Genomic DNA, 9,593 nt, shown 5'->3' with positions numbered 1-9,593 from the left:
AGCCTTTGCTCGAGATGGATGGAACGCGGAAAGGAGTCCGAAGGAACGGGTGGGGGAGCAAGAGCAGCACCAGTTCCTCCCCTGCGGAGTCAGGGCCCTTGAAGCCGCCTGGAGCAATCCTTCCTAGCCCCAAGCCAGAGAAGGCAGCAAAGCCCGGAGGCGCAGCGGCACCTCCCGCCTCCTCGAGGGCAGGCTGAGAGAGGCCGCCAGGGCCAGGCCCGGGTTTTGTGACTACGGAGCCTGGGCTTCCCTGCCACCCCGAGGAGCAGCCGAGGGCCTCCCCTGCCCGGCAAGGGCCCTTGGAGGCCCGCGTTTTCTCTGAAAGTGAAAGGAGTGGGCGGGGGGCGCGGCCGAGGCGGGGCTCCGGCAGGCGGTCACGCAGGCTCCGCCCCGGGGCAGTCCCGAGCCGGGGGCGCCGAGCGTCTCCAGTCTCCGCAGCACCGCGGGCTGGTGGTCTCAGCTGCTGCTCTCGTGCCAGGAAATGACACTGCCCGGGGGTCCGACGGGCATGGCGCGGCAGGGGGGCGCGGGGCCCTGCAGCCCGGTCCTGGAGCGCGCCCCGCGCCGGAGTGTCGGGGAGCTGCGCCTGCTCTTCGAGGCGCGCTGCGCCGCGGTCGCTGCCGCCGCCGCCGCAGGGGAGCCCCGGGCCCGTGGGGCCAAGCGGCGTGGGGGACAGGTCCCTAATGGGCTTCCGCGGGCTCCCCCTGCCCCGGTGATCCCGCAGCTGACCGTGACAGCCGAGGAGCCGGACGTACCCCCGGCCAGCCCTGGGCCGCCTGAGCCAGAGGGTGACTGCCTCCCGGCAGCGGGCTCGTCGCACCTGCAGCAGCCGCGCCGCCTCTCCACTTCGTCTCTCTCCTCCACTGGTTCCTCGTCGCTGCTCGAGGACTCGGAGGACGACCTGCTGAGCGACAGCGAGAGCCGGAGCCGAGGCAACGTGCAGCTGGAAGCGAGCGAGGACTTGGGTCAGGTACGGGCCGCGGGGGCGGGGCCAGGGCCGGGCGTGGGTGCTGCGCGCTGGGGACCAAGCTTTGAGCTCTGGAAGGACCGACTCCTGTCGCGAGCTCCCTCCTTGGAGGGCCTGATTCTCACCGTTTAGGCGGAACATGGAGGTCAGAGGGAAGCTCCAGGCCGACCTCTCGCCTTGGCAGTTTTCACCCCGGCTTCACAGGCGGGTCGCGGCCAGGGTCCTGGGGCGTCTAAGAAAAAGGGTGAAGAGTACACGACCAACCACGGGGACCGGGCGGGGCGGAGGGAGCGTACCTGCTGACGGTGAGGTGGGACTGGAGAGGTCAGAGGGGCTCAGCCTCGCCCGTGAACCCTCCGAGAGAGAGAGGGGCGAACGAGCGTTTCCCTCGCTCCCCGCCTCCTCTCCCGTGCCGCGGCCCCACCCCCGCCGTTGCCACGGTTTCCCTCTTCTGAGTGGGAGTGAAGTGGCGCTCCAGGCTCTGCTCGGGAGCCGCTGCCGTCTGCTCCCGGCGCCCGCACGAGGCGTGGACGCAGGGAAGGGAGGGGCGCGGAGCCGGGATCCCTGACCGGGAGAGGAACGCAGCCCACCAGGTGTGCGCTCCAGTCTCCACGGCTTACTGCTCCTAAACCTGGCTCGTGGGAGGGTAAACTGAGGCCGAAAGGGGGCGGGATCAGCCTGCTAGTCTCTGACTCCGGTAGCCAGTATGTTCCGGGGCTAGGTTTGATCCTCAGATAACCCAGGCCCGGGTGCGGTGAAGTCATTCCCGGTGCCCTCCCCTTAGAGGTGTGCGGCTCCCGAGACAGTCGCCTTGTCCCCTCGTTTTAACCAAGGCCAGACACTTTAAATAACTGCCCGCGGCAGCGCGAAGGAGTTGCTCTAGATCCACGTTACGCAAGTGTCCCTGTAGAGGAGCAAGAGGCAAGGCGCGCCCCGCGGCCTCCGTTGTCTCCGGGCCTGCTCTGAGGCCGAGTTCGGGCGACTGGGCGGTGAGATCCGCAGACGCGCGTCGGGGTTGCCTGGACGCTGTGGGGAAAGTGCTGGGCGCGGTCTGGGCCTCCTGGACCTGCGCTCTGCCGCACACTCGGATTGGACGAAGCGGAGGAGACACTGTAACGACTTGCAGTGGCTCCGTGACCCAGTGGCTCCCTGAGACTTAGAAAACCCAGAGGGCGCTGGGGTTTCTAAGCCACAAAATAAATAAATAAATATAAATAAAATGTCTCACAGAGGAGGAACAATACCCGCCACTAGGGGTAGGGTGCGGGGGCTCAGTCACGACGAGCCTGCTGCGTCCCTCTCTCCTCCCCCGACGGGTGGGGGTACCCCCTGACCGGTGATTGTTTCTGGGGCAACCCTGGCCTATGTGGGGAGGCGAATGTCGCCGAGGGGGTTCCAAGCCGGTGGAATGGGGGGGGACATTGGGAGGATCCCTCCTGTCGGAAAAGCCTTAGAGGTAGCTCTGGATGGGCTGCTCCACCACTCGAATCTCTGACACCTGAGAGGCGAGCTCAGGAGAAAGGGCGCTACAAGTGGGGGTGCTGAGGACGCTGGCATGCCCCGCTTCCCTTTTCCGCCTGCAGGGACCGGGCAAAGCGCCTGAGGGAGGGAGGGACTGCGCGAGGAGGAGGTCCCGCGGTCCAAGCCTGCGTGCAAAAGAGGCAGCCCCGGCTGGGGTCGAGTCGAGGACCAGCTATAGCTGTGCCCTGGGGGTCTTCGGTCAGCTTCTTACACGCTGGGCCTAGCCGTCTCCCAGCACCGCCAGGAGCTGGTACAGATGACCACTGAGGGACCTGCCAGCTCCAAGGCTGAGTCTTCCGGGCCTTCCCAACCCCCAGACCGCTGGGTCCTCCCCGAAGGCAAACAGCCACGGAGGCGGCAGATAAGCCAGGGGCTGTTGACAGGTTGCCTGCGTCGGAGTGGAAGGGCCCAGAGCGGACTTTGCCTCGCAGCTCAACGTGCCCGCCCAGGCCACCTTTACGGCTTCCCCAGGCAGGAAGCAGAGACTTACTGCTGACTGGGAAGGATGCATCTTGTGGAAGGGTGCTGCTCCTGCACTCTAGGGCTCCCAGCTTGCTAGCCCTTTCCACTCCCGCCTGGGCTGACCCGGTCCGGGAAGGCTCTCTCTGCCTACCTCTACCCTCGCACACACCCCTCCCCTTCACCTCCTAGGAGCCCTGTATAGCCTGCCCAGAGCAGGGTAATGGGGACTAGGCAGCCTCACCCCCTCCAGGAACCTTTCCTCTGGCAGAAAGAAGAGTCACGGGCAGGAGAGGAGTTAGAGGCCTTCTTCCAAGGGCAGCTGTCATGACTATTCTTAGGCCTCGACTGCCTCCTAAAACAGTTGTGGGGGTGTTTGTCTCCTGTTCATCTGGTTTTCTTCTCTCAGTGCTCTAGGATAGGTAAGGAGACCTGGATGCCATTCCCTCCTGGTTTCAGAATTCCCACACATAACTTTCCACTAATTATAGAGCAGAATTTAGGTTAACAGTCTTCCTTTTTAAAAAGCAAATGCCCATGGGAAGGTGAAGTCGCGGGTCACTTATACCTTAGTGCAAATCATTTTATAAATTTAAACTGGTTGTTCTCCCCACTGCCGTCACCACCACCACCACCGCCATCGCAGGGAGTGCTAGTTGGATAGGGCAATTGGAACATGGAGAGGGTGTTGGGCTGGTAGAACTTCAACCAGAGACTAGATGACTAGAGGCAGGGAGCAGGGGTGAATGCCAAAGATAGAGCAAAGGAACTGCTGTAGCTGGGGATACCTGAGTATCTGGTGTGATACAAGGAGCAGGTGCCCTGAAAGCTTCCAAATAGAGCTTGGACAAAGGAAGGTCTGAGGCTGGTATCCAGCCAAAGCCTGCCCAGGGAGAAATACTCCCTGTCCAGCTCTAGAGGTGAGGAATTATCAGTGGGTCCCGCTATCTCTTCATCAAAAACTCTGTCACATAGTCAGCAACTCTGGCTTTTGCCCCAAGATGCCCAGGTAGCCTCTGGCTGTGTGTTGGTTTCCCAGGGATGGCACTTGCATGGACGGAAGACTGGGCCAGAGGATGGGGCTTTGGTCCTCTCGGCAGCTAGATTCACTCTGTAACATAATAAATCTGCTTTCTGATATCCATATAATAAAAGTCTCACCTGCTCAAAAATATCTTCCCTGTTGTTGTTCGTGTGCCAAAATCTCCACCCACCCACCAAAGAATGATTCTTCAGGAGCCTTTGTGAATATGTTCATTTTTAAATGCATTATGTTCCCTGAGGGAGGTATCTCCCTAAGACGGAAGATGGTGGTGAGTTGAGTTTGATGACACTTGCATCATCTCCTTCCATGCTTGACCATATCCATTACTACTAGTCGGGGAGCTAAATCCTGGTATAGCAACCTCAGAAGGTGGGAGGACTCCGATGAGATCATGGGTATGAAAGCCCTTTGTAACCCACACAGCTAGAACCAGCCTTAGTTGCTGCTGTTCGTATCTCATGTGAGATTCACAAAAGCAGAGTGGGGAGAGTACGTGATGGCCCCATTTTACCTCAGCTTGGGAGCAAGTTGATGCTGTTACCACACGTTAATCAAGTGGTGGAAGCCCAGGTATTCAGACACCACATCAAATCCTCCTGGCCTACCTTTCCCCCTCCAGCACCCCTCACTGCTTTCACATGATTCCAGGAGGAAGAATGCTGCTGTTTCCTCATCCCATCAAACCCAGAACTGGTTCCCTCTTTCACTGGGATTGTTACAGAACTAGATGTATCCTTTCACTAAGTTCATTCTTGTCCCAGTATCCCCCAAATTCTGCTAGCAGGCCCCTAAAGCTGCCTGAAGCCCACACCATTAAACCCATCCCTTTGGATGAAGGCAAAGGTGTCCAGTCAGTAGAGAAGGATTTCCAGGTGCATATCAGTGCTTCCTCAGAGATCAGAACACTTACACCACCTTATGTCTGCACAGTGCTTCATGTTATTCAAAGCTTTCTCACGTAATGTCCCATTTGACCCCCCAAAGGGACCTAGGATGGTAGCATGGAACCTGCTGGGACAATTGGAACATGGGGAAGGAATTGAGCTGGTAGAGAGCTTTGGCCAGAGACTGGGAGGCTGGAGGCAGGGAGTGAGGGGATGCTAATCTTTGAAGTCTTGATTTCCTTCTGTAAAATGGGGATAATAATACTACCTAGTGAGCTTGCTGTGTATGTGCATCATCATCATCACCATGTTTCTCAAACTGAGTATAGGAGAAGGGGGTACAGGATGCTGCTGCTGAATATACATGGCACATATGTCATCTTCCTGGAATTTTACTTGAGGATTTGGAGGTGGGGAGTTTTATTATAAAACTTAGACTTATTATGCAGCAGAATGCAAACCTTGTATGTATTTAAAGATTTAAAAAAGGAGTTTTGATAGAGATGTCAGGCTTCTAGTGGGCTGCTTCTGGCTACACCCCCAGGTCCTCAGAGATTGGACACGTGATCTCACCCTAGTGTGTCACGTAGGGACTTCAGCAGGAAAGCAGGAGCAATGATGTCTGATGGAAGATGAGAAAGTGTCTAGCACGCAGTAGGTAGTCAGTAAATGGTGGCTCATGTTATGGCAGCAGCTATGTCCTCCCAGAGGAAACAGACCCACACAGCTGACAGTATTTTCTTGGGTTCACTCAGCTAGAAAGTGACAGAGCTAGGACTGGAACCAACTGCTGACTCTCCAATTGCTCTGTCACTAACCCCCATCTCCTCCCCATGGGAAAAGGCTTTACAGTCAGCAGCCTTCCCCTACTTAGGCCACCTCCTCAGTTCTCCCTCTCCCTCTTAGAACTCCCTCTTCTTCCTGGGCTCCATTCCTGTGGGGGCATGCACTCCTAACTCCTGTAAAAGGCAAGCACCCCTGGGAGGAGGCAGCAGACACACAGTTTAGATGAGCAAACCTGTTCACTTCAGAGAGTAGACACAGGACTGCCGAGTTTTGGGTGGGAAGAGGAAAGGTTCAGGGTATTAGATGCTGTCAGGATTGAGTGAAGGGGCTGGCCAGCTGGCTCAGTTGATTAGAGTGCAGACTTCTAACACCAAGGTCAAGGGTTTGTATCCCCTTACCCACCAGCCACAAAAAAAAAAAGAAAAAAAAGAAGAGGATTGGGTGGAGGCCAGAAGCAATTGTCATGAGGCAAGTACATACCAAAAAATCTATATTACCCTCCCAGTTTTGTCACAGAAAACAGGTCCTCAGTTTTGCATCCCATTTTCAGGGCTCAGGGTTCTGGGTCCAGATCAGAACCGAGGCTTCCTTGGGCCTTGCAAACTAGCAAGAAGGGCATTAAATCAAGGGACAGCAAGAGGATTTGGGGGAGCCCCACACATTGTTTCTCCTGGCCCTGCAAGGCTGGCCTCCGTGCCATGGGCCTGTGTGAAGGTTTGTTTCTGTGTTTGTCTGTCTCCCTAAATGAGAGGAACCAAGGTCCCAAGTAAATGAATCAGTAATACAGATTTGACCAGCTTCTGCTTCATGCCAAGGAATGAGATGGGGGAGCTGGGCGCTGGTAACACTCAAGCCTTATTTACTACTCACAACCACCCAGTAAGGGTAGTTATTTCCCCATTTTATAGACAAAACTGACGCACAAAAGCTTGTTTCTCAAGCTCCAGAATCTCCTGAGGCATTGATAGAAATACACATATTGGCCCCGCCCCAGACCTACTCAGAATTTCCCTGCGGTAGACCTGAGAATCTGCATTTTTTAACAAGGGTGACCATCAGGTGAATCTGGTGCTCACAAAAGTTCAGAAACCTCGACAAAGCAGTTTAGTAACCCGCCCACGCAGTTTTTGAGTGGCAGAGCTGGGTCCAAACCTCAGCCTTCTGACTCTTAAGTCCAGAGCTCTCTTCAGCTCATTCGTGAAGCTGGAATCCCCTTCTCTGTGCCTGCCTGAGCCTCCGCCACACAGGCGCAAAATACGTTTTTCCTGAACGAATGAACGAACGAACGAATGAATGAATGAATCATCCAGCCCTAGCTGCTTCCGGTGGGTCGGGGCAGGGCGAAACCCTGTACCAGAGGAAGGAGGGCTTGTGCATTGCTGAGACGCCGACTTGCAGACCGGGACCGTGTCGCTTTCAGAAAAGCCACTGGCAGAAGATCCGGACTATGGTGAATCTGCCCGTCATGAGTCCTTTCAAGAAGCGCTACGCCTGGGTGCAGCTGGCGGGGCACACGGGTAAGCACCCGGGCGGGCGCGGGTGGGGTGGGGAGGTGCCCGGGACAGGAACCGGCTGGCAGCGCTAACTGGTGCCGGTCCTCAGGGAGTTTCAAGGCGGCGGGCACAAGCGGGCTGATCCTGAAGCGCAGTTCCGAGCCAGAGCGCTACTGCCTGGCACGGCTGATGGCGGACGCGCTGCGCGGCTGCGTGCCGGCCTTCCACGGCGTGGTGGAGCGCGACGGCGAGAGCTACCTACAGTTGCAGGACCTGCTCGACGGCTTCGAAGGGCCCTGCGTGCTTGACTGCAAGATGGGCGTCAGGTACGCGGGAACCGAGTGAGGACCCGGAGACGGGACAAGCACTCGACGGGGTACCAAGGGCGACTGTCTGTGGGCTCCCGGTGTGCACCCCTCAAGCTCTGGCCGCTGCCTGCGTCCCCACAGGACTTACCTGGAGGAGGAACTGACCAAGGCCCGAGAGCGGCCCAAGCTGCGGAAAGACATGTACAAGAAGATGCTGGCAGTAGACCCTGCGGCGCCCACCGAGGAGGAGCACGCTCAGCGAGCAGTCACCAAGCCGCGCTACATGCAGTGGCGGGAAGGCATCAGCTCCAGCACCACGCTTGGTTTCCGCATCGAGGGCATCAAGGTGGACCAGGCCCGCTTCATTTGCCCCCCTCTCCTACCCTATCCTCTTTGCACCTCCTCGGCCCTTCCTCCACCCCAGCCCTACCGCGCGATGCCCTCCGTGATGTCCTTCTCCGTTTGTTGATCTCCCCCCCCCCCCCCGACCCGCCCCACCGCCAAGAAACGCCCTCTGGCGGCCGTCTCGCTGTCCCCAGCATCCAAAGTCCCAGGAGGTACTGTTGCTCTTGCCTGATTCTCCCCCTCCCCTCGCGGGTCCGGGACCCCTGACACCTCCTGTCCCACATCCTTCAGAAAGCCGATGGCTCCTGCAGCACTGACTTCAAGACTACGCGGAGCCGGGAGCAGGTGATTCGCGTCTTTGAGGAGTTTATGCAAGGAGATGGGGAAGTGCTGGTGAGCGCGGGATCCCAGAACTCTGAGGTATTGGGGAGCCTGAAACCAACGGGTGCCCCCTGGTCATCCAGTCTAGCGCCCTCACCTATATGACCCCCATGGTAGCATTTATTTCGCTGTGTTGTAAATCCTTTATGTTCCTTCCCTTCTGGGAGAGGCGCCCTGTGGGCCTGTGTCTTCCTCACAATGGTATTTGCCAAGCCGTAGTGCATCGCGGCTAATGTTAGCGAGGGCTCAAGTAGCGTTTAATTTGCCCTCTTCTCCTACCCTCCCCTCGCCTCTCCAGAGAAGGTATCTGAACCGCCTGCAGCAGATTCGGGACACCCTGGAGGTCTCCGAGTTCTTTAGGAGGCACGAGGTAAGAGGCCAGTGGGCTCAGGAGCTGGGTCTGTGGTCTGAGGGCTCGGGTCAGAAAGGCAGGGTGGGGAAAGGGCCGTGGCCTGACCGTGTGGGGCTTGGCAGGTGATCGGCAGCTCACTCCTCTTCGTGCATGATCACTGCCATCGTGCCGGCGTGTGGCTCATCGACTTCGGCAAGACCACACCCCTGCCCGACGGTCAGATCCTGGACCACCGGCGGCCCTGGGAGGAGGGCAACCGTGAGGATGGCTATTTGCTGGGGCTGGACAATCTCATTGGCATCCTGGCCAGCCTGGCTGAGAGATGAGGCTGGGCCCTGTCCTGGTGTGGGCCAGCTGGTCTGACAGATCTGGACCTGTGGCTGCATCCTCCCGTGCATGCCTGTGAGAGACTGGAATGCTGTGGTGTGGGGACGTTCACAAGGTTCTGCAGGGCCAGGTGCCAACCACTAAGGCGGTGCACCACCAGGTTGGCACCCACATGAGCCCCAGTGTTCCCAGAACCAAATGACACTAATTTACAGGAGGGGAGGGGGACAATGGGCTTCTCCTTCCCAGATCTGAGGAGATTCTGCCCATACCTCTTCAGAGGGGCCATTTAATGAATTTAACTTCCCACACTAAAATGGACTTCCGTTCCTAATAAAACTCAAAGACCCAGCTTCTGTGACTCAGGCCTCATCCCCTCCCTCTTCTGGTCCTCTCTTCCTCAGTTCCAGCATCCCTCATGTCCACTCAGATCACTGAAGCATTTGAGGAGAACTTTTTATTAGGAGCATCTGAAGGGTTGGGGACTGCACAAATTAAGGACGCTCATGGGGAGAGGGCAATCCAGAACTCCCCACTGAAACCTGGGGTAGTGGGGTGGCCTCTGGTCCCAAAGATCAAAGGTTAGAAATGGCTAGGTCCTTCCCCAGGAGACCTAAGGCTGGTTTCCAGCGTGGAAAGTCCAGTGCTGCCAGGCCAGTTCTGAGACAGACCCAGACACACAGCACAGACTGCAAGGGACACAGGCTACTGGAGTAACAAGCCAC

General features: G+C 57.6%; 1 protein-coding gene across 1 annotated transcript; it reads left to right on the top strand.

The window, feature by feature from the left end:
- Positions 1-481: 481 nt before the first annotated feature.
- Positions 482-8,867, top strand: ITPKA (inositol-trisphosphate 3-kinase A). Its single transcript, XM_063092106.1, has 7 exons — positions 482-970; positions 7,083-7,179; positions 7,265-7,481; positions 7,605-7,809; positions 8,100-8,201; positions 8,488-8,559; positions 8,664-8,867. Exons 1-7 carry the CDS (start codon positions 482-484, stop codon positions 8,865-8,867), a joined length of 1,386 nt encoding a protein of 461 aa, XP_062948176.1.
- Positions 8,868-9,593: the final 726 nt, after the last annotated feature.

This window comes from Cynocephalus volans, chromosome 3, assembly GCF_027409185.1.
Source record: "Cynocephalus volans isolate mCynVol1 chromosome 3, mCynVol1.pri, whole genome shotgun sequence".
NCBI lineage: Eukaryota > Metazoa > Chordata > Mammalia > Dermoptera > Cynocephalidae > Cynocephalus > Cynocephalus volans.
This window is presented reverse-complemented; position numbering and strand designations above follow the sequence as displayed.

Coding starts and splice junctions, on each gene's coding strand:
- ITPKA (XM_063092106.1), top strand. CDS start 482: ATGACACTGCCCGGGGGTCCGACGGGCATGGCGCGGCAGGGGGGCGCG. Junction 971..7,082: donor CGAGCGAGGACTTGGGTCAG/GTACGGGCCGCG, acceptor TGTCGCTTTCAG/AAAAGCCACTGGCAGAAGAT. Junction 7,180..7,264: donor GCAGCTGGCGGGGCACACGG/GTAAGCACCCGG, acceptor GCCGGTCCTCAG/GGAGTTTCAAGGCGGCGGGC.